We start from the raw sequence: 24,085 nt of genomic DNA on the forward strand, positions 1-24,085 counted from the left end.
TTAAATGTGTTCTGTTCACCCTGACTTGAACCACTAGTGGTACACGCATGACTGTCCCATCAGGCAACATGGGACTGTTTCATTGGGTGGTTCAAGCCAGCAGGATGCGTTAATTTTTCCTTCCAATCTGATGTACTTCCCGACTTCAGGTCCAATACCTGCTCCAGTCTCCACCACCGGGTCTGCGTTTTTATCCACAGGGAAGAAGATAAGGGGCTGGGAGGTTTCCTGCCTCTTTTCCCTGGGTTCATTGAGTTTTTCTTGAGCACCTACTCTGTGCTGGTCCTACTCTGGACACTTGGATTCATCAGTGATGGAAACAAAGATCTCTGCCCTTGTTCTTTCATCCCACCAGAGGCAGTTAGAACAGACCAATGCACGCAAGTAAGTAAGTTACATAGTGTGTTTGAAAGTCATAAATGGGCAAGGTAAGGGGACCTGTGTGTGTGTGTTGGGTAGGTTATAATTTTATAATTTTACTGGGGGTCTGTAGATCCTGTAAAGTGAGATTTGAGCAAAGACCTGTGGGAGGTGCAGGAATTAGCTATATGGTTGCTGGGGTGAAAACTATTCCAGATAAAGTGAAAAGCCAGAGGAACACTAAGATGGGGGCATTCCCAGGATGCTCAGAGCAGCAAGGAGGCCACTGCACAGGGCAGAGCAAATGAAGGGGAGTCCTGGGAGGTGAAGTCAGAGAGCTGGGGATGCGGTGGGGAAGAGGGAAAGCTCAAGGGGGACCTTTGGGGCTGTGCTAGTTGACTACTTAAAGCAGTTAAAATGAAATAGCGGGAAACATTCAGTTCCTCAGCTACACTGGCCAAATTTCAAGTGTTGACAGCCCCACGTGGGTAGTGGCTACCACATTAGCCAGCGCAGTTATAAAAATTGCTATCGTCACAGAAATTCTATTGGAAAGTGTTGATTTAAGACCGTGTGGGCTGTTTTAAGAACTGGATCATTTCCCTCTGAAGTGGGAGGGAATCCTTTCCATTCAAGGATTATCACCTGGAAATTTACACTTCCTTTCTACATCCTGTGGGACAGAGCCTATTCACATGTCCACACCTAGCTGCAAGGGAGCCGGGAAATATAACATGATGAGCTGTAAGCCCAGCTGAAATGCTCATGACTATCCAAAAGGAAGAGAATGGCTGTTGGGGGTTGGTTAGCCCTTCTGCCACCCTCAGCTCTTGTGATACTCTCAGCTTTTCTCTTCACTGCACTGCTGTATCTTGGGTCAGGGAAAATAATTTTTGGAGCATAGTCTGGAAACCACACTCTGCGGATCACAAGTCCTAAGATCTAGGGACCAGGCTGAGGAGCAGTTTGTTTTCTGCTTCTCCAGCCTTTTGGGGATTCAGATATCCAGTCCCCCAATTTGTCTGGGGCAAATTGTGACCTGACCTATGGAGGTCACCTGCCCACTAGTGCAGGCGAGGGAGGGACAAGTCATGAAATACTGGTTCCCTTTGGAGCCTTCTGACTACCTCCTTAGGCTGAATGTCCCAGGACAATTGTAAAGGAAAGTAGATGAACTGTTTTTGTCCCCTTCCCACTTTCTGTGCCCCCTCATCTTCAGGGATGAACTCTGCTCTTCCCATGGGGAGTCGGGCTTTGCTGTCTGGTGGTGGTGGTTGGATGGGGATGGTGGACTGGGGTGGGGGCTGGGGAGGACAGAGCAATCATCTTAATTCCCCCACGTGGCCAGGGCATCAGGGTTTTTTTTTGAGACTAGAACTTAGGCATCAGGATGGGTTTCCACCCTCAGGGCTGCCTCCCTGTATGACAGGCTTTGTGGTTTGTCCCCAGGAAGCTTGGCCCTAGACCCTCACAACAGTCCCCCACACAGGCACTGTTGTTGTCTGTTCTGCGGATGAGGGCATAGAGGCTTGGGGAGGATGAAACTCACCCACTCAGACTCAGCCTGTGTAACCACATTCATGTCACCAGCTGCCACAAGCTCAGCTGCTGCCCTCTCTCTACCACTTGGACCAGGCTGGGCACCTCTCATCCCTGAACCCCTTGCTGTGCCCCTGAGTTGTCCCCATCCCACTTCCCACCCCGACTGCTGGTGTGAATCCCTGGTTGGGGGACTGTCCTGGGGGTGTCTCTTCCAGCGGCATCCCTGTCTGGAGTCCCTGAGCCCCTAGCCCCAAGCTTAAGTCAAGAAGGATGAAATTAAACCTTGGTAAACCAAGGCACATGCCTAGGGCCTGATCTGCGTTGCTGTTGGACTCAGGCCAAAGCTTTGATTTCCTCATCTGTAGAATGGGACAAGGGTACCTATCCTGCTGCATTCAGGATCACCCTAGGCACCAGGGCAGGGCAGCAGCAGTCCTGGAACAAAGGAGGAATTTGATAACTTACTTTCCTTCATTCCAGGGTTAGGGCCAGGGATTTAGCTCTGATTCTTCAGGTGAAAGTCTGTTCGTGTGTGTGTGTGTGTGTGTGTGTGTGTGTGTGTGTGTGTGTGTTTCCCAAGCAGTTAATCAAATCCCCAGCCTCCCGCTGTGGTGTGGGACCAGGCCCTCCTTGGTGCTGGCCAGTCCAGTCGGGGACTTGGGGAGCCCTCTCGCTTTTCCTGCTGGCTCTGTGCTCGGGGACCCGAGTCAGCTGCTGACGAGCACATTTATTGGCAGGCAGCAGGCCTGGTGAAGGTGGGTTGAGCATGGCCCACAGCAGCTTCAGGCTTTGCAGATGAGGTGGTGTCGGGGTCCCTTATGATGGAGGGTGACATTGGTCCCTGACGGGAGGCAGAGGAGGAGACAGAGCTGGGGAGCAGAAAGGGACAGAAGGTGAGGCATAGGAAGGCTCCTCCTTCTGGCCCCTGGAGACAGCCAAAACCCCTTGAATCAGCAAGACCCAGGTGACTCAGAAACAGCCCGCCTGCCCCTCCGGAGAACTACCTTTCTGAGCAATTCCAGGAGGCTGGAGTCGTGGGAGACGCTGGCCTGAGAAGCCTCCTTCAGCTTGACTTTCAGAGTCACACTTGGCCCTGGGGGTCCAAAAGTGCAGCTCAGGACCCTCGGGGGACCCAGGTGCCCTGCTGCCCTCAGCTCTCTATGCAGGGGTTCAGCACAAGTCCTCCAGGTCAGGCCTCACACCTCCGCCACCCTTCCTCGGCCCAGGGCTGCTCCAGTGCTCACCTGTTCCTCTCGAGCTGCCAAGGAGGGCCAGGAGGAAGAAGAGCAGCAGCTGGGATCCCATGGTCGCCCCAAGGTCTCTGGTGGGAAGAGGTGTCTGAAGTCTCCTGGCGCCAGTGTTCGGGCACCGGACGTCCTGGTTCTCCCTCCAAGGAGAGGGCTTTGATGGGCGCTTGGAGCAAGTGGAGGGAGGGCCCCTTTCTTCAGCTCTGTGCCCCACCCAGGCCCAGGTCTGCGGGCTTGGGGGAGGGTTGGTGCCTGGGCCTACGAAGAGGGGAAGGGAGAACGGAGGGGACCAGGGAAGTGGCCTGCAGGTGCCTGGGCCCCGCCCAAGCCTGGGCTTCTCAGTGCTCTTAGGAATTAATTATTAACTATATTAATTGTCATTCCTGCCACCAAAGGGTTCAGGAATGTGGGTCCAACAGGGAGGGGTGGATTAGGCCAAATTTCACTTAAGTCCGTGTCCTGCTCCCTCAGTCCTGGTGACTTTCTAGGTGAGAAACCTAGCAAAAGAAACATTCACCTTTGAAAGTTCAGTTGCTCTAATACACCCTAGATTCTGGGTGGACACCCCCACCCCTTCACACCCATCTAAGGCAACACTGGGGACTCCCCACCAAGACCTGTATCAGGTGCACCGAAGGGCAGGCAGGAAGGCAGGTGTGTAATGGCTGTGGGCCCGAGCTTACTGCCCTTCTTTACGAACTAGGAATCTGAGGCCCCTGTGCAGAGGGCTCAGGACTTGCTAAGATCGCCCAGCAGGTTGTAGGAGTGGTTAGAGCCCGACCTGCATGATGCCGGACACGCGCTGAACAGGCTGACAGTGCTATAAACCCCCTCACTTGCAAGGGCACAGGCCCTGTGTCTCCCGCCTGCCTCTTCCCTCGTCCCAAAATCAGGGGAACCAAACGCAGAGCAGTGGAGGCAGAGGGCACTGGGCAGAGCCAGGGAGAAGCAAAAAGCCAGCACTGGGAAATGGGCGAGAAAGATCGTCTGCAGCCTGAACTTGTGCGATAGAGCAGCAAAACCTCAGCAGAAGGAAAATGGGCGAAGAGCAGCAGACACAGGAGCCATGAGAGAAGAGAGGGCCTGGAGGGCTTGGGGCGTCTGGTCTTCCTGAGGCAAGCGTGGGGCACCCCACTCCGGGCTCGTGTCCTCCCTTCTGCAGGACCGCAGCTAAAGCGGCCGTGTGCTGGGTGTTGCTTGAGCACCCGTAACAGCCCTTCGGAGTAGGTCCCTGCTTGCCCACATTACAGGTGGGCGTTGATGCAGGCAGAGCTCGTGACTTGCTGGAGGAGGCGCAGCTCGCCAGCTTCAGGGCTGTCTGCACTGTCCCCGAAGGTGGCTCGGGTGTCCAGCCTTCCGCCCTGCCCCAAGGTCGCCTGAGGGTCTTCCCCTTCCTGGACTTGCAGGAGTCAGGTGAGCTGTGGACGCTGGACTCAGCCAACTCTTCAAACTCCACCCCGTTGCTTTTCTTTGTCCAACAGCTCAGCAGACCCCACCAGGGAACTCTGAGTGTACGGAGGTCTCCCCACCATCTCTGGAAGTTTCTCACGGTCTCTCCGACCCCTGGGGTTTTCAGGCTTCAGCGCCTCTGTTCCTGGAAGCACTTCAGAACTTTCTCCGAAGTGGAGGGATGTTTCTTTCCCCACCCATCCCTGGAGAGCTCTCAGGCTCTTCTTAGGGCTCGGCGGGGCTTCCTGTGCTGAGTGGTAACGGAAGCTCCCAGCCCCTCGTGGGGAGCAGCACCCTTGCTCTGTGGTTGGTGTCTTTTATGCCTGCCTAACGCACTGATTTTATTGTTTTGTTTTGTTTTGTTTTGTTTTTTGCTTCAAAGTCATGAAAGTATTCTCCTTTTCATGCTCTTGGGAGCTTTACCATTTTAGCTTTCAAATTTAAGCCTATGATCCATTCCAAAGATCCATTCCAAATTAATTCTGTGCTTGGAGTAAAGCAGAGGTCAGGATTAATTTTTTCCCTTTATGAAAAGCCAGGTACCTCAGAACTATTCTTTTCAAAGACCTTCCCTTCACACCCCCTCAAGTTGTGAGGAGTTTTACTGAGCCAGGTGAGCACATCGGTGTGGTGTCTGTCTCAGCTCCCTCCTGGCCTGTGTCTCCCATCTTAGCCGGCACCACGGGGCCTGATGGAGCTTTGTGGCTCCCGAGCTCTGACGGTGCAGGCCCTCCACATTTACTTTTCTTTAAGGTTGTCTTGGCCATTTTCAGTGCTTTGATTTTCATAGAATCAGCTCAGCTACTGCCAAAGCCTGGCAAAGGTTTTGAGGGAGGGTGGGTGCATTGGATGTGATGTCAGCCTTGTTCTCTTGGGTCCCCTCCAGCTGTCCTAGGACCTCCCTCCACCCAGCGGGCCTGGCACCACCCAAGGGTGGACTCCACATGCAGCATGGCTATCTCAGGAGGCTCCGCCACCATAATGGCTGGAGTGGCCACCATGTCCCTGGTACTCCTAGTCACATGACACCTCATGATGGGGAGCATTCTGAGGACTCTGTCCCCAGGTAATTTTGTCATTGGAGTGTGGATGGGTCAGTCCCTCAGGGCAGCCTCTGGTGCTCAGGGAATGTGTTGGGGCCGGGCAAGGGCTCAGTGGTAGAGCACTTCCCTCACAGGCAGGAAATAAAAATAAACATGGGGCCGGGGATTTAGCTCAGTGGTTCTGCTGCTTGCTTTGCAGGCACAAGGTCCCGAGTTCGATCCCTGGTACCAAAACAAAACAAAAGTAACCCAGGAAAACATGACAGGCGGGAGGCTGCTGCCGGCAAATGCATACTGTTGTGCAGTAAACCATGGCGGGGGCCGGAGGGACTGTGGTTGAACCCGGGGCCTTCACACTGAACTACATCCCCAGACCTTTCCTTTTGTTCTGAGACAGGGTCTTGCTACGTCGGGAAGTTGTCCAGGGTGGATTTCAACTTCAAGCCTCCTCCGTCTTCAGCCTCCCAGAGAGCTGGCGTAACGGAAGGTTTTTTTTCTTTTTAATCAGTAGGACCACACTCTAATGAGAAAGGAATAGTAAATCATAGGCCAGCTGCTCCTTATCACTGTCAAGCAGTGTGTGCCATGCATAATGACTGGCAGTTTTTACCACCACAAACCACAGGCAAGGCCTTGTGCCTTGCCACAGTGCCGATGATCTGAAGTGGCAGGGACTTTTCCTCCACTGCGCCATGTGTGGCCCTGGCTAAACACCCTAATGTGGGTTACCTCCCCATAAAATACTGGCCAGGCCCCCTCTGGGCAGCGGCTGGCGGGGGACAGGAGCAGGGGGACACTGGCCAGCACCCTCCCAATCCCGTGCAGTGTGGAGTCTGCGGCGATCCTGCTCCCTCCGTGCAGGGTCCTGGCGGGGAGCTTGTCCCTCCCCACCCAGGTGGTCTGGGGGCAGGAAGTGAGTGGGGAGAAGATGGGACAACAGGCTCCGGTTCCCCTCAGGGACTGGGGTCGTGGTGGGAAGGGGCTGCACAGGGCCCAGGAAGGAGAGGCCCACCTGGCGCCCCTCAGTGCCAAGGGGGACACAGTGCCGCTGCTGTGGCACAGTCCTGGGGGGCTGGGGGGCTGAGGAAGGGCCAGGTCGGGGTCTCGGGGACTCCAGCCCTCAGGGGGCCTGCGCCCGGGGCTCGTCTGGGCTCTGTCGCTGAGCAGGTGCTGGGCCAGTCGGGGGAGACGGTGCCAACTTCCTCGGCTGTGACTCAGCAGTTCAGGACGCCCTGCGCCCCGCTGAGTCAGGCCCACCTCTGCCGGCCACAGCTCGGCCGTCTTGGCCTCCGCATGCCCGGGCGCCTCCTGTGCGGGCCGTGCTCCGTGCAGAGTTCTCCCCTCGGCCTGCTGACCGACTGGGCTGGACCGTTCTCGGGCGGGGCGGGGCCGCTCCAGCATCGTGTGATGCTCACAGCACCCGCAGCCCTGGCCCCAGCAGCACCCCCCCGACTGCCCAGACTCCTCCAGAAATGGCCCAGCGTCCTCACAGAGAACCGCTGCCCGAGAGGCAGGGTCCCTGGAGAGGGGACGGGGCTGTGCAGAGAGGGGTGTCAGTCGCCCTGGGCCCCACGGAGCGGCAGGGAAGGGGCCGTCTGTGCCCCACGCACGTCCCTGTCCCGCTGCATGAGGCGCCTGGTGCTGCGTTCCTGCGCAGTCCCTCTCGGCCTGACCCGGCAGCCTCATTAATCCCCCATTACCTGAGTTAATGAGCACCTGCCACTGCTCCTCCCGGCCCAGCCCTGCCGGGGCGAGGGACCAGTCACGCCAGCGTGACGCGGGCGCACGGTGCCCAGCCCGAGGTGTGGCTGCCCCTCCCTCCGCTGCACACTTTCGGCCAGGGCCGCAGCGCCCGGCTTCCCCGCGGGGAAGCAGCCACGGACGAGGCCGCGGCACCCAGGCGCTTCCTTTCCGCCTCGGGAGAGCAGCAGCACCGGAGAGAGCAGCGCCGACTCTGACTCCCTGTCCTGCCCTGCGCCGGCCGGCCCGGGAGAGCGCGGGCTGTGGGCGGGGAGTGAGCAGGGAGGGGCGCGGGAGCCTCTACCTTTCCGAGTGGGGAGACGAACGGGGAGACGGCTTCGGCAGGGCCAGCCTGCGGGGCGCTGTGCCCTCAGCCTCGCCTCCGTCCCTGCTGAGCCTGAAGCCCCTGTGCGGCTCCTGGGCCCGCGCGGCCCGCGCGTGGGCTCCCTCCCTGCCCAGAGCCGTGCTCTCTCACCTGGTCCTGCGGCCGCTCCACCCAGCGCAGAGGAGAGCGCGTGTGTGAGGACCGGGTGTGGACCTGGACACCAGCCAGGCCCGAGCCTCCTCCCGCGCCCGCCCCGCAGCCCTGCCCTCGCCGGCTCACTCTCCCCAGCCCTGGAGGCCGCGCGAGGCCAGTCCCCCTCCAGGGCCTGTCAGGAGCCACCCTCCCAGCCCACAGCGGCACCCAGGTACCTGGCTCCGTGACAGGCAGCTTCAGGGACCCTTATCAGAGGGCTCTCAGGGTGGGGCGGCTCCATTTGCTTAAGGCTTAGTCGTGAGGGCCCCAGCCCCATTACGTCAAGCCCGGCCCCATATAAGACGAGGGTCCCAGCCCCTGGTCCCAAGCAAGTGCCCAGCTCCAACATGGCCCAGCTGCGCCATAGCCTCTGCTCCACTTTTGGCCTCCTCCTCCTCCTTCTAGTGCCTTGGGCGGCAGGTAAGATGCCCTCAGGGGTGAAAGGTCCCCATTGTAGCAGGATGGACGTCAGAGCGGCTCTTCCCTTGGTTTTGTTGGGTTGGATGGCCAACCCTAGAGGTGAGTGAAGGATGGCAGGCATGGAGGTGCTGCGTACAGTTGCCCAGAGTGCTCACTGCTCAAGTTTGCCAGCTAGGGGACATGTAGGAGGCGCAAGCCAGCCCACGCTGTGTTCCTTGAGATGTGGCCTGCAGGGCTCCCTCAGGATCGGGCTTCTTCGAGCTTGCTTACGGCACGGGGTGGGCTGGCAGCCCTAACTGGCAGGGGCAGAGCTCTGGCATTGGTTGAGCACCTGCTATACACAAAGAACTGGAAGAACATGGGCCGGGGATTTAGCTCAGTGGTTCTGCTGCCTGCCTCACAAGCAAAAGGTCCCGAGTTCAATCCCTGGTACCAAAAAAAAAGAACTTGAAGACACTCATGATGCTGCAGCTCAATTCATCTCCTCACCGAGGTGGTCAGTAATCCGCATCTTCCAGCTGAGGAGCCTGGAGAAGTGAAGGGGCCCAGGCAGAGACGCAGGCTGCAGTGGCAGGCGGGGATGCCACGGCCTGCCTCCTGGGTGGAACACGGAGCCGCCTGACTCTGCACCTGCCCCGGGCTTGTGGCCAGGGTCCCTGGGCCTCCTGGTGCCCGCTGTGACCTGGCCTCCCTCGCCACATTGCCATCCTCCGGCTCCCAGGTCCGCTTCGTAGGTGGCATGGGGTGGGGAAGTTGATGGGTGAAGCAGGGACAGAGAGGAGTCCAAGTCACCTCGTCCAGTCAGGAGAGGGCAGGGCTGGGCCGGGCGGAGGGGCCAGACTGGGGGCTGGGCGAGGCCAGGGTCTGTGCCCCCCCCGTATAGGGGCACCCCTGGGCCTGTGCCCCGGAGCAGGGGGTGCAAAGGGTGACCCAGCTCGCACAGGACCTGGCAGCCGGGGAGCTGCCCTGGGCTCTGTGGGCTGCGCCTGCTGGAAGGCGGAGAGGCCGGGCGGGCGTTGAGCCAGGCAATGCTGGACCCCCCTGCAGTCACTCTCCAGTCCCCACCCGGCCGGTGTAAGACGCAGGCCCAGACAGGACAGAGGGAAAGCGGGGCCAGGCACTGACTTCTGCTGGCAATCAACTGGGGCAAAGGCGAGCTACGTGCAGTTTCTATGGAAATTAATGTAAACACGGCACAGAAAGGACAAGACAAAGCATTCTGGAATTAGGAACAGAACAGACCAAATATGTGGTTGTAACTGGAACACTGTCCTTCTGGTCAGAAGGTTTTAGTTGTGGGAACGGAATTTGGATGCGAGCTGCTCTGGCCTTGGCACCAGCTGGGCCCACTTCTATACACTGCTTGGGGCACGATCAGTGTCGCCACCCTCTGCGGGGCAGGAGGGAAGAGGGCGCCTGGAGAAGTGACGCCCTCTGCAAGACGGTCTTGGGGGCCCCTGGCATCTGCCCTGAGCCCAGTCCCTTAAACCAGCTAAGCCAGCCCAGGGAGCTGGAGCTGGGTCCTGAGGGGACCCGCTTTTCATGACTTTGCTTTGGGGGGGGCCACTGGGGATCAAACTCGGGACCTTGCACTTGCAAGGCAGGCACTGGAACCACTGAGCTAAATCCCGGCCCCAAAAGGACAGTTTTGTACCATAAATGTTATTTAATTTCATATTTTTGACAAAGGTAATGAATGCTCATTGTAGAAACTGGAAAATCGAAAGAGCATAGACTCTCTGAATACCCTGTTGTCCCCAGGCAGTCGGTACATTTCCCTCCAGCCTTTCTTATACCTTTATCTGTGCTTTAAGTCACATATTGAGCCCAGAGCTGGGCGTGGTGGAGCACACCTGTCATCCCAGCAGTCAGGAGGCTAAGGCAGGAGGATCACTGTGAGTTTGAGGCCAGCCTGGGCTACATAGTGAGTTCAAAGCCAGTCTCAACCACACAGGGAGACCTGTCTCAAAACAAACAAAACAAAAGCCCCACATATTGAGCTCATACTGCAGACATCTAACAAGTGCTTATCCGCCTCCTCCTCATCATCATCACTATTGTTTGTGGTACTGGGGATCGAACCCAGGACCTTTGCCCTGAATCACACCCCCAGCCTTTTATGTCTTATTTTTATTTTGAGACAGGGTCTTGCTCAGTTGCTAAAATGCCTAGGCTGGGCTTAAACTTGCAACCCTCCTGCCTCGGCCTCCCAGAGTGCTGGGGTTACAGGCATGTCCCACTGTGCCCAGGTTATTTTTCCACATTATTGCAAGTGGGTTAAGCTACTTTGTCAGGGGCGGGAGAGCAAGAAACACTAGGAATAATGTCTTGACAAGGCTTCCCTGACAGGAACTCCAAGGCATGACTCACTTAGCAGGATGTCTGACATTTCAAACAAGCAAAGGGAGCTGATGGAAGAGACCTTTGGAATTGTACAGATTTGATGTTGTGAGATTTGTTTTTATTTTTTAAATCCAGGTTGAGCAGCTATTTACATTAAGACCACAATTTACTTTTTGCACTACCTGCAAATACTTCAGTGGCCAAAACAGTTCTTTCCAGGCCCTTATTGCTGTAAGTGAAATAAAGATCCCCTGATAAAAGCCTTGTAGGGAGATAAAACTGCCACCAAGTAAATCTACTGGGGAGAGACAGGTATCCCATCCTGGGGTTTGGTCACCGAGTTAGCCTGAATTCTAAGATCAAATCAAGAAATTTCCCGAACTTCAACTCCAGATTTTACCATCTCTGGTCCACGACTGCACGATTTGAATCTGGGATTTTAAGAGCTGTGACCTGGCTCCAGTTGCTGACTGAGTTTGTGGCAGGGCAGTTGGCGTTCCAGCTCTGGCGGGCCAGAGGCTTCTGTCCACCATCAGCTCACTTCAGTCACTTCGCAGACGTCACTGCTCGGTCTTGCAGCCTTTGGACTCACGAACGTGCTTGCTTTTGGATAACGCGCACAGCTGGCAGGGCTTCCCCGGCCTTTCCCAGTCTTGAGCATCCTCTCACGGGTCTGTTCAGCAAATGAGCACGCGGAGCCGCCTATGGGCCAGACGCTGCTCTAGGCTGGGGTGCAGCCCTGAACGCATCGATCGGAGTCCCGGCGTGAGGGAAGCTGAACCGAGTCTCCCGCGTGCTGTGCGGGCGGGAGGGCTGTGGACAGAGCACGGCGGGAGGCCCGGATGAGAGGGGGGCCGCGCGAGCGGAGCAGGGGGTGAGGGGGAGTGCGCGGCGCGAAACAGTTTCAAAGACCGCAGTTCAGATTCAGCCGCACCTCAGAAGCTCTCCTCTGCGTCGCACCTAAGCTCTGCAGGCGACACTGACGCCAGTCTCGGTGAGAGCTGAAGACTCGGGCTTCAGCCAGCGGAATGGTCTGGGCAGAAGCAAAGCTGAGGACGGCAGAGCCTGGACTCGGCCGGCCTGGGTCTGCGGGGCCGCTGGGCTGTGCCGCTGTGTGCCGCCTGCTCACCAAGCCCTCGGGGAGCCTGTCTGTCCCTTGGCATGCTTAGCATGAAGCCTGACTGCCAGTTACTTTGCCTCTTTGTTTTAAGTATTATTATTGCTTTTTGAGACAGAGTCTGGCTCTGTAATTCAGGTTGGCCCCGAACTCATGGTGCTACTCCTGCCTCAGCCTCCTGAGCGCCACCACACCCAGTACTATGCCCTTTGAATATCCTTTCCTCATGCGAAAAACTAAGCTCATACCTCTTGTTGCATGGGTTTGTGAAAAACATGAAGTAAACAGATATATGAACAGCACAGTTTAGGGCTTCTACAGATGTGTCCTTCCTTTCCCAAGAGACAGGGCTGATTTATAAGGTGTTTGCTATGGTCTTAGCCCGTAAGACAGTGCGCCTGGAAGTCAAGAACGTGTGTTCAGATTCTGGGTTCACCTCTTACCTGCTGGTTGCCCTTGAGGAGATGACTTAACGACTCTGAGCCTTGTTTCCTCATGCAGGAAACTGGGAGAATAGTAGATAGTTCTCAGCCACAGTGGGCTCCTGAGAAGTCAATGCGTTAGTGTCTGTTGTCCTGCCTGCCTCAGTAGTAATGGCTCAGAAAGACTGGCTGTGACTATTGCTGGAGGACTATGTACAGTTATGTTTCCTCCAAGAGACTCCAGTCAGGAGAAGTTGACATTTTCCAAGGAGCCTTGTTGGGGTCAGGTGATAGTCACCAAAGAGGGGAATCCAGAAAAAGAAAGTCTGTGAGGGAACCTGGCAGTGTGTTAGCATTCTATTACTGTAACAAAACACCTGAGATAACCAACTTATAAATAGGAAAGGTTGATTTCAGATCATGGTTTTGGAAGGCTGAGTCCATGAGCCCTTGGCACCTCTGCTGTGGGCCTGTGGAAGCCCATTATGCTGGGAGCCCGTGGCAGAGCAAAGCCATGGTCAGAAATAACGCACATCTGGGGCCCCGCTGTCCTCTTCAACCTGAAGGCAGGCCCCAGGTCCCATCTCCTAAGGGTTCTACCACCTCCCAACTGGAGACCAAACCTTTGAAACATGAGCTTTGGGGGACAGTCCAGATCCACTACAGCACTTAGAGAAGGTGCCTGAGAAGTGACAGCTGTTACTGGGATTGCTGTCACGGGAAGCAGAGAACGGAACTGGCAGAGTGGAGTGAAAGCCTGAGATTTCAGCCCTTCTCTCTCCCCGAACCTCACCTCCCTGCAAGGGCGAGGCCTCCTCCTTGGCCCTCACCCTCTTCTTGTCCCACCCGTATTTCCTTTGAGGCCTGTGTCCCCCAGCCCACCCTCCTCATCAGCAGAGAGGTGGGTGGGCCGTGGTTTCCCACAACTGGGAATGGGCCCAGGTTCTGGCTGCCACCTTGAGCTAACAGAAACTTGAATCCCAGTTACATAACCACACAATCTCCCTCACGTGTTGGGATCTCCTGGTTCTCATTCTTCTTGCCAGATATCAGCGCGTGTCCCATGTGCCCTATCCAGTTGTTTCCCCGTGGAATTAAGGCCCATATCTGCCCCTTGATAGGGGTGTTTCCTTCACACCCTGTCCTTAAACATAGTTGGTTCCTCCTAAGACCTCGCTGCCTTGTTCACTCCTGTCAGGACCTCCAAGGAGATGTCTTTTCCTGTCAAGAGGCCCCTTCATCTGTCCCCAGATGGCATTAGGAGCGTAAAGAAGAACCTAATGGAACCACAAGGGTTAAGTCAGCTTATCTATTTCCCCTTCCTGACTAAATTTCATCACAAAAATGGAAGTTTCCCATCTCGCTCCCCTCCCCATCCGCCATTTCTCTCATACTCCTCTCACTCACAACTTCTGTCTGCCTAATTTCTACAGAAAATTCTGCCGGAAGTCTTACCTCAGCCTCTCACACTATTACATTTGGAATGCAACTGGAGCATCATGAAAAGATGGAGACTCTGATATTTGTTCCTTTTCCTCGCAGTTCTGCCATGGAAAGGGAATTCTATTCCTTAAGTCTGTGAGCCCTAAAGGAACACCTGTAAAGCAAAATACTGGTCAATCCTTGCTCTCACTACTTCACATTTGATAGGCATGGTAGGAAGCTGATGTTGACAGGGACCAAATGACTATAATGCCAAGGTGAAGGTGACAGGATGGAGTGATTAATAAAGATATTTTTGAGCACTGCAATGAGTCCTTTCTGCTTAGTGGAACCAGGGAAGATGCCGGAAGGACTTGAAATTAAGAGTTGAGGAGGAGGCATGGGAACAGAAGGAGGCAACATTTTTGCAGAAGGCATGGTTTGAGAAAAAGTCTAGAAGCTGGAAGTAAGAATGGGTATTAGGTATTGTGGTATTCTGAGGAGACTGGCTGGGGAGACATATCTGGGAGAACCAAGGGACCCTAGAGATGGAGGGAAGAGGGAAAGAACTTAGGGGGAAGATTCTTATTTGCTTCTCTCCCTCCACAGGTGCTACATCTCAAGAACTTCAGAAAGCTGGTGAATCCTCAACACCTGATCACTTATCCTCCTTCACCCCAGGCCTTGTCCATAATGCTCCCTCTGACCACACTGCTCTGCATTCAAAACAAAGACCTCCAGACCTCCCCAAACCTACTGAAATTCAGAGGTCAAAACGCCACTGCAACACCACACGCCGTACCAGGCCAACTCCCAAACCTATAGACAACTCCAGAGGTGCAGACTATGAGGGCTCTGGAGTTCACCACAGACCTCCTCCCACTTCTAAACAAAACAGCAGCAAGCAAAAAGAGGAGCCAGTTATCCAGGAAAAACCCTCTAACCATCATGTGGACTCCACTAACATACACAAAAGATCACCTAACCAACAGCATTCAACCTCAGCACCCACGAGGAAAACAACTTGTAAGTCCACAATAAGAAAAACAAGAGTAACAAAAAACACAGCTACAACCGTAACACCTGTGGAAAAGACTGCCATTAGTTTGAATAATACAACCATCATCTCCCACAAGACTACAATTCCTTTTCACAACTCAGTCAATTCAGAGACCAACATAAAAAACACATCTTCCTCAGAAAAAAACACGCAAGCCACAATGATATCATACAAAACTACAAAAAGCCCAGAAAAGTCAGATGGAGCTGAAGACTATAGGACTACAGTTGTCTCAGGCAATCCCCTCACAAACACTATGAAAGATATAAAAGAGACATCAGCCAGTGAGAAGGCCACAGGAGCGCAAACAACACCTCCAGAACATGGAGGAAAGACCACGTTGGCCCATAAGCTCACAGGACCCCACACAATACTTCCAGAACATGGTGGAGAGACCACGTCAGTCCATGAGCTCACAGGACCCCACACAATACTTCCAGAACATGGCGGAGAGACCATGTCGGTCCATGAGCTCACAGGACCTCACATAATACTTCCAGAACATGACGGAGAGACCACGTCAGTCCATGAGCTCACAGGACCCCACACAATACTTCCAGAACATGGCGGAGAGACCACGTCGGCCCATGAGCTCACAGGACCCCACACAATACTTCCAGAACATGGCGGAGAGACCACGTCGGCCCATGAGCTCACAGGACCCCACACAATACTTCCAGAACATGGCGGAGAGACCACGTCGGCCCATGAGCTCACAGGGGCCCAGGTGACACCTAAAGAACTTGAACAAAATACCACATTGGCCCAGGAGAAGACCACAAAAGCCCAAACAATGCCTCTAGATCATCAAGAAAAGACTACATCAGCCCAGGAGAAGACAACACAAGTCTCGCCAAAGTCCACAGAACACCCAGAAGAGACCACATCAACCATAGAGAAAACCACAAAGATCTCCAAAACTCCTATCGTGTACCCAAAGAAGACCACACTGACCACTGAGACCACAAAAATCCTCGTAAAATCCACAAAAACCCCAGAAAATACAGCACCAGCAGCAATCACAGAGACTACAAGACATACAGTCAAGGTCCCAGGAGCCACATCAGGTGCCTCTCCTCATTTGAACACAACTGAGGTCACCCATCAAGAGTCGGCTGGTTCTTTGCCATTCACCACCTCTGGAATGGACCACAGCTCCATCACGTTAGAAGCCCCAGGCAGTAAGAGTCACCCACAGCAGAGTAGCGGTGCCTCACAGACAGGCCCCTACACTGGAGAGAAGGGGGCAAGCGATTCATTCCCTGCATGGGCCATAGTTATTGTGGTCCTGGTGGCTGTGATTCTCCTGCTGTTGTTCTTTGTTCTAATCTTCTTGGTAAGGGACAGAGAAATGAGTCCATGAAATAAGGATTGAGGAGGGATCAGGGGCCAGAGTGAGAGGAAGTGGTGTGTCTAGGAAAAGAGGTGGTAGAGGTGGAGCTTGGAAGCGGATGGGTGGTAGTGAAAGGTAAGGGAAAGGAATGAACACACAAGATGTGCAAGTGGGAACTGGGGAGAAGGCTGTGGCTGAGACAAAAAGGGTGTGCAAGAGAGGGATCTGGAGATTGGAGGTAAGAGTTGCAGGTGTGAGAAAGACAGGTGTAAGGGCAAGAATAGGACAGGGCGGGGCACTGGAGGTAGAGTCTGGGCTCAGAGTGTTGGGTCTGGGCCTGGAATAAGGCTGGGAGCTTGGACGGAATCTTGGGAAAGGAGCAAACTGAAAGGCCGGGGACTGGAAGAACAGAATCAGGCCTGAGATGTGGGTGCTGAGGAAAGCGAACATGGGGCAGATGGTTCTCATCCCTCCTTTCTTGTTGCAATCTCAGGTCTCCTTTATGACTCGAGTACGCCGTGCCCTGACCCGGAACATGGAGGACGATGGCCTACAGGATCACGAGGGCCCCAATTCCTACCCAGTCTACTTGATGGAGCAGCAGCATTTGGGCACGGGACAGATCCCTTCCCTGCAATGATCTTTTAGCAGGCACCCAATCCCAGCTCTTCCAGGCTCTACCACTCCCCTGGATGATGAGTCAGACTCGCAATTCCTATTTCCTGGACTCCAGGAAGGGCAGAGAATCCTGACAGTGGACAGCATTAATCCGACATCAGCCTTGTTCTCAGTTGAAACTGGTTGGAGGATGAGGTGATTATGAAGGGTGTAAGTTCTGGGGAATGAGAAGAAAGAATTATTAACACAAGCAAGTGTTCCCTGGAGAAGGTGACGATGGAGAATACGAAGGTGCCTTGCGGACGCGTGGGGTGGGGACCAGCACGGGTGCCGAGTCCTGGGCCGGGGAGGGCGACCCCAGGTCCCACTGACTTGAGAGTGGGGATTTGGGGAAGCAGAGAAAATGAGGCCAGGGCTCCCAGCTCCGGGACTGACACATGTGACTGTCTTTTGTCACCTAGACTTGTCTCTCAGTTCCTAGAAAACTTGCCTTTCCTTCTTCAATGGAACCAAACCAAACCAAACCGGATCTAAGCAGAAAAGAGGATTACAATACTTCCTTCTCCACTATCTCTATTCTCGGAGAAAGGAATATCCTGGAAATAATCATAAGTATCTCTCATTCAGATGGTTCCTCTCTTCTCCTGAATCTCAGTTTCCCCAAATGTCAGGGTGGGTTTCCTGCTGGTCTGGGTGGGCGCAGGGCGGGGACTTGCTTTTGGCCTGGGTGTCACCCACCCTGGCTGCCTTCCTCACCAGAAGCTAGCCTGGGGTTCATCTGCCCCGCACCTGTGCCCGGCTCCGTGCTCCCCTGGGCGTTTCCTCTGCGTGTGCTTTATGGATTTTCTCACGCATTGTAGCCTTTCACCTACGAGCGATTGGGTAGAGAGGAAAGGACAGCAACAGATCATTTCCTTCTTTGGGATTTTTTAAAAAATAAAATGCAACATATTTATAAAGTAAGGACTCAGAGGCCCATCTTTGGGGGAACGGACTGTTCAGCTCTGGCTGGGACCTTAGGGATGGCCCCGGGGAGGAGGGGCTGGAGAACAGGACAGGACAGTTCTTCGGAGCCCAAGGGAGGATGGCTGGGTTTCTATTGTAAAGGCAGTTTCTGGGTTTAGATAAGAGCCCGTCTCAGTTTACTCGTACGATCACAAAGTGAGGGGGCAAATGTGTTGTTTAACAGTGTTTAGATACCCATTATAGCATCTGTTGAGGATATAAAGAAATATAAGATGGAGTTCCCATCCGAGACAGGAATATAGGAAAATTAAAATTAACCCACAACAGTTGTCACAAGGAAGTGCAGGATAAAATAAAACAATACCCCAATCACTGAACCCAATATTTATGAGGAGCGACCAGAGCCCTGTTTATGTGAGAACACCAGCCCTGCTCTGCAACCGTTCTGTGCCCACGCCTCAGTCCCAACGGAGCCCTGCCCACCTCCCACACGGGCCTGGCTGTCACTCTCGGGGTGGCGCCGTCGCAGGGAGGAGGGCTAGGGTGCCACACTCGGGCCTTCCAACACTGACTCCACCTGGAATCCACCAGCAGGGCCACTGGTCACCATGTGCTACTTTGGGTGTCCCCTCGTGCAGAAAGGGGACACCTATCCCAGTCCGTACCCTCAGCCTGACATGGTGTCACCCGATTCTCTGGCTCTGGTGGGGCTCCCTCAGGCTGAGGGTCTCTCTGCGTCCCCCTTTGCTGGGAACAGAATAGGTCTCAGAAAGGAGGCCCAGGCGCCCAGCAACCCAACAGGTCCCTGGGGCACGGGAAACATCCAGGTCCTGGAAGAGGGCTGAGGAGCCTGAGGGAAGCAGAGGACCCACCTGGCCTTCAGCTGTCTGGGCACATGGTGACTGGCGGGTGGCAGCTGCCATCACACAGGAGGGGATGCACAGACCCCTGGCCCCAGCCTCTAGCTATTGAATTTCCTGAGTGTGGAATTAATTTTTTACATGAAAAGCCAACCAACAACCAACAACAAAAACCCAAACCCACCTCTGCCCCCAGAGTCCTAAACATCCAAATTCCCCTGCCAGGCACCAGAAATGGAGCCCTGTGGGCGGGTGTGAGTGGCAGGGGAGGCTCTTCCCACCCTCAGGGGACTTTCTTCTTACTAAGTATCCCCGGGAAATCCATGGGAAGCCCTCTAACAAGCCAGGACCTTCATTAGGGTAAGTACTTGATGACAGGTTAGGAGGGAACCCTTCCCTGCACCCCGGCATCTGGTCCCTGGGGCCACCGCGGTGGGAGGAGGGCGCCTGGACGGGACATGAGGAGAACAGTGGGCTTGGCTTGTGGAGTCTTCTGGCTCCTCCTTCCCTCCCCCTGGAGGGTGACTTGGATTTCCCTGGGGAGCAGCCCAGTGACTCTGCACCGCGAGGCTGCACTTCCTGGCTCTTCTAAAATCACGGTTTCTCACCAACTCCACACCAAATCATCCTTAAACTAGCAAAGCATGTCTGTGCTGTCACATGGCAGCTGTCACCCTGGGCTGCTTGTTCTCGCTGCACCTCTGCGCCCCTCTGCTCCTCAGGGCCCCAGGCTCCCAGGGAGGCTCCCAGGGAGGCTGTGGCATGGCCGGGCTGGGCGGGAGCTGGGGCCAAAGCTGGACAGCCCTTCTCCGGGTCAGGTCTCCTCCTGCAGCTCCTTGAACTTCCTGTCTTCCACTAGCCTCAGCCAGTGGTGTCCCCTCCAGCCCGGTAGGTGCTGAGACACAGGAAGTGTCCAGCTCCGTCCTCCCCGCCAGCCAGCACCCTTGGCAGCTGCAGTAATTCATGTTCCTCCCCTCTGCCTGCTACAGAGGCCCCTGATGAGAAACGGGCATCTGCGCGTCTGGGGGGTGACGATCTTGTCCCCCGCACAGCTTATCCCTCGCTCCCCCACCCCGCTCTGTCAAGGAGCTTGGCCTGAGACACAAGAGGGACTAGAAGTGGCAATGATCAGTGCCACAGTATGGCCAAGCAGGGTCAGAAATTCAGCCAAGAGACTGGGGTGCCGGAGCCCGCTGGCCCAGCACCCTGCCTGCCCCCAGAACCTGCCCCAAGCCACACTCCTTGGCAACCGCAACACGCTTGCAGCTTCAGGTCCCGCTGAGACGCCAGACCTCTGCTGTGTGTCTCTGCTCTCGAACCCAGGCCTCTGGATGCCCACTTCCCACACCAGTTATTTCAAGGTGAAGGGAAGGAAATGAGCTCCACTGCCTGCACCTGGGTGCTGCCTCTCTTCGGAATCATGGGACCTGGTAAGTGAATTTTCCACTAAACAACCAGGACATAGGGGCCTTGAGACAAAGAGTCTGAAGGAGACTCTTTCTTGTGTCCTCAGCCACTCTGCCCGCCTATCCCCATCTTTTTCTGGAAGCAAAGATGATGGAGCGCTTTTTTTTTTTTCTGGTACCGGGGATCGAACTCAGGTCCTTGCGCTTACGAGGCTGGCGGCGGCACCACTGAGCTAAATCCCCGGCCCTGGAGCTCTTTTTCTGCTCATCTGGGTGCAAGTCAGCACCGCTCTATGCCCTTTAGGCCCGGCCTCTGCCCCTCCTGCGGCCTCCTCGCGGCCACACCCCCACCCTCTCCCCAGCCTTGGCCCCAAACTAGAACCGGGCCGCAGCTGCGCTTTCTTTCCTATCAATCGATGGCTGTCAGGGCTGCTTGGTGAGTAGTTTGCATTGAACTTGAAAATCCTAGTTTCGATATCTTCCTTAATTCCATATTGGAGCTCGGCTCCAAGCCTAGGCCGAGCCAAATAAAAGATCCCTTTCAGAAACGCAGCCTGGATTCCACTCCGGGGGCCCCAGGCCTGGGGCTGTGGGAGCTGAGCGGGACACTGGCCTGCAGAAAAACTTCTCTCCCCACCCTTCAGAGTCTCAAGTTTTCCCTCGTTACTATAAGCACCACCAAGGACCTACAAAGCTCCTCGCTCCAGGTGAGGAGAAGGTGCCGCAGAACGGGCGTGGGAGTGGGCGCTGGGTCCGCGGAGATGGAGCGGCAGAGTGGGCGGGGCCCGCTCGTTCTTTCCCTCTGGCCGCTGCAGACTGAACCCAGGCTGGTTTCTTCCTGGGTCCCCCCCTTTCCCAGGGGCTCCGGGAGTCTGCGCACCTGCTCTCCAGCTCCCTGCCTCTGTGGGCTGCTTCTTGTGTGACCTCAGCTACGCTGCGGAGACGCACGCCACAGCCATTCCAGCCTGTGTTTGCTCTGAAATCGACCCGTTTCCAGTTGGTTTCCAATAACATGTTGGAGGTCCTGTCATACTCTGCAAATTTTCTGAGCCTCTGTTCTGTGCTGGGTCTGAGGATAAACTGTGAACAAAGCAGCTACAGGTGCTGCCGTCAGGGAGCTCAGATCCACAGGGAAAGGCACCCATTAAGAGGGCACCCAGAAAAGAGACACAGCATGCAGAAATGCCAGCCTCATTTCCGGTCCTTGTGTTTTTCCACCACACATCTCAAGAGCCACCCTCCTGAGCTTCCCTGCTCCTCCGCTTCCCTGGGGCTCTTGCTCCCAGCCCACCCTGCTGGCCGGCCGGGGTCTCCCCACCTCCTGCCTTTTCGAATTCTCCTCTCTGGGCATTCTGGGCACTAAGTAGTGTGCACAGAAAGTGGCTGGATGGGGTTGCCAGCAAACGTGGGTGCCCGCCCTGGTCTTGGGGTACTGAGTCAGGTCAGTACCTGGGGGCGGGGCAGTGGTCTGCATTTAATCAGCTTCCCCGGTGGGCGTCCTGGTGCCTATCCTCCAGCGATCCCACTTGGGAAGGCTCTGCTCTTCCCGCAGTCCGGAAAAAGCCCCCATCTCTCCCGGCTCCACCCCCTTTCCACACCCCTCATTCCTGAGGCTGCCGGAGTAATCTGCTGTGAGCACTGTCTCCATCTGATCACTCCCCGCTCACTGTGTGAATCTCTTCACAAGTTTTGCCAAAGCAATCCACGCCTGTGACCTAAAGACCCTAATGGCCCCATGGGAGTATTACAAAAGAGGCAGCAACGCACCCTCAGCTTCCTGCTCACAGTTTTTCTTCCTGGTATTTGCAACTACAAATATCATGCCATATTGTATTACCACCTATAGGACTGGCAAAAAGACCTTAAATACATCTTTTGAGGGGCTAAATAATAGCTTCTTGTGCCAACCTTTCCTCTGAAAATATCTCACTAATTTTTTTTTTTTTTTTTTTTTTTTGGTACCAGGGATTGAACTCAGGACTTTCCACTTGCGAGGCAGGCACCAGAACCACTGAACTAAATCCCTGGTCCCAAAAGGTCTCACTAATTAAATGTACCTGGTGTGGACTAAACTGTGACTCCCTCAAATTCATATGCTGAAGCACTAATGTCTAATCTGTCTCTAGAGATAAGGTGTTTAGGAGGTAAATAAAGTTAAATGAGGCCAGGGTTTTAGCTCAGTGGTTCCACCCCCTGCCTCACAAGCGAAAGGTCCTGAGTTCGATCCCCGATACAAAAAAAAAAAAAAGTTAAATGAAGTTATGAATGGTACCCTAATCCAGGAGGACTGTGACCTTCTAAGGAGACAGACAGACAGAATCTTTCTCTGCTTTGTGAGGACACAGCAAGAACACATTCATCTGCAAGCCAGGGAGACAGCCCTCTGCAGGAACTTAATATGCCACCTTCAACTTTCAATCTCCAGAACTGTGAGGAAGCACACTTCTGTCGGTGAAGCTGCTCAGTCTGTGACATTTGTCAGGGAAGCCCAAGCTAAGACAGTAGTTAGTCTCCGATATTATGGGGGATGAATTTCCTTGCTCAAACAAAACTAATTTTTAAAATTCTAATTTTTTATCAGTGAACTTTCCTTTTAGCAGCAATTATAGAATAAAATAGAAAGGTCATACTTACATGAACCTAAGAAGGGAAAATTCCACACCTATTGACTCATTTGTTTAGAATATAGTTTATCTAGAGTTTGGCTTGCAGTTTTTAAAATCAACTGTATTAAAACATGATAGTACATTTCCTATTAACACCTGTTTGTGTCTTAGGAAACCTCTTATGGAAAGAAAATAATGATGCTTCACAGATAGTGGACACAGACCAGTGACTTGGGGCCTTGCTAACTAAACATTCAGAATCTTTATTAGTGTTCAAGACCATGGCTGCAAGGAAGCATGCAATTCTCTTCACCTCCAGCTCGGTGAAGTGGCGTGGAATAGTTTTTCCTTTTCTTTTTTGCCTCAGAAATCACCAGCACAGCCCTGAATAGTCACCTTTCCCAGCAGCTGCCATGGTGGTAATGCCACCACGCTTGGCCTGGGGGTTGCTACTGATTCCCTCTACTTCCTCTTTTCTATCTGCTTCTGCTTCTCCTCCTTTTCCTTCTAATTCTTTTTCTTCTGCTTCTCTCCTCCTCCTCTGCCTTCTCCTGCTCATTAAAATTTTCTTTTTAAAAGCTGTGGTGTGTGTTAGCTTTCCAGTTCTATACCAAGACACTTGAGACCCTCAGCTTACAAAGGGGAAAGCTGTACTTCAGCTCACAGTTTTGCAAGTTGCAGTCCACAGTGAACTGCCCCTGCCTCTTTGGGCCTGTGGTGAAGTGGCACATCACAGAGGTAGAGTGTCTGGTGGGACAAACCTTCGTGCCTCCGTGGCCAGGAAGCAAATAGGAGAGAAATACAGATACTGGGGTCCTGCCATCTCTTTCAAAGACACAGCTCCAGTGATCCAAGGGCCCGCTGAGGTCCACGTCCTAAGGCTCCACACCACCACCCAACAGCGCCACCCTGGAGACCGAGCCTGGAGCCCACGGAACTCTGCGAGGCACTCACCCCACCATAGCCTGATAAAACGTACATAAAATCGGCCCTTATGGCGCCTGGGGTGTAGCTCAGTGGTGGAGCACTTACCTAGCAGGTTCCAGGCCCTAGGTGTTGAGAAAAGAAAATAAAAAGGAAAACGAAGTTGGAGAAAATGTATTGTTTCAACCATTGTTAAGAGTTCGCCTCAGCGTCTGTAAGTACGTTCCCATGGTTGTGCCTCCATCCCTGGTGATTTCTTAATTTCTCGGTTTCCCTGCTGGAGCCGCCAACCGTGGGCTGTGCGCGTGACCGCTGGGGGCTGCAGCCTCTGGCGCCTGTCGGTGCGGGAGCCCGGAAGCGGAAGTGCGGCCGTCACTCCACGGCGCCTGCCTGCTGCAGACTGGCTCGCAGCCCTCCCCGGTCAGTGCTTGTGACCAACGAGTTCTACTAGATGCCGTCCCTTTCTGAATGGAGTGCTGCCTTGTGTGTCCTGCCTCCTGGTACTAGTGGCCTTGTGGCTTTTCCTAAGGGTTCAGTGGCCGGGTGAAGTGTTCCTCATTTTCAAACCTGTGGCTGTTCATTGATGCACCTGTCTGGCGCTTTCTGGATTCGCATTTCCTAGGAGCTTTCCAGCTTTTTCCTTCCCCTCCGTGGCTGCTGTGTTGGGCGTCGTTTTCTAGACACAGCATG

General features: G+C 54.4%; 2 protein-coding genes and 1 long non-coding RNA gene across 5 annotated transcripts; 1 reads left to right on the forward strand and 2 right to left on the reverse strand.

The window, feature by feature from the left end:
• Positions 1-2,609: 2,609 nt before the first annotated feature.
• Positions 2,610-7,906, reverse strand: Sfta2 (surfactant associated 2). 2 transcript variants are annotated; one of them, XM_021260148.2, is made up of 4 exons: positions 7,857-7,906; positions 3,147-3,407; positions 2,907-2,995; positions 2,610-2,771 (listed from the first exon to the last, which is right to left on the reverse strand). In XM_021260148.2, the coding sequence occupies exons 2-4, from the start codon at positions 3,205-3,207 to the stop codon at positions 2,685-2,687; spliced, it is 237 nt and encodes a 78-aa protein (XP_021115807.1). In that variant the 5' UTR covers positions 3,208-3,407; positions 7,857-7,906; the 3' UTR covers positions 2,610-2,684. The 2 variants fall into 2 exon arrangements, with proteins under 2 accessions (XP_021115807.1, XP_004847101.1); XM_004847044.4 differs by lacking the exon at positions 7,857-7,906 and adding an exon at positions 7,342-7,580.
• A 2,785-nt stretch (positions 7,907-10,691) lies between these two features.
• LOC147828305 (uncharacterized) lies at positions 10,692-24,085 on the reverse strand. Of its 2 annotated transcripts, XR_015450989.1 has the most exons (4): positions 23,504-24,085; positions 13,656-16,850; positions 12,222-12,322; positions 10,695-11,474 (listed from the first exon to the last, which is right to left on the reverse strand). It is a non-coding gene; the product is annotated as an uncharacterized LOC147828305 (long non-coding RNA). The 2 variants fall into 2 exon arrangements; XR_015450988.1 differs by having other exon boundaries at positions 10,692-11,474; positions 12,222-16,850.
• On the forward strand, positions 14,171-16,655 carry Mucl3 (mucin like 3). Its single transcript, XM_021259446.2, has 2 exons — positions 14,171-16,018; positions 16,509-16,655. The coding sequence occupies exons 1-2, from the start codon at positions 14,171-14,173 to the stop codon at positions 16,653-16,655; spliced, it is 1,995 nt and encodes a 664-aa protein (XP_021115105.2).

Source organism: Heterocephalus glaber, unplaced genomic scaffold (assembly GCF_053883595.1).
Source record: "Heterocephalus glaber isolate CG9 unplaced genomic scaffold, H.glaber_assembly_v1.0 deba00001141, whole genome shotgun sequence".
Taxonomy (NCBI): domain Eukaryota; kingdom Metazoa; phylum Chordata; class Mammalia; order Rodentia; family Bathyergidae; genus Heterocephalus; species Heterocephalus glaber.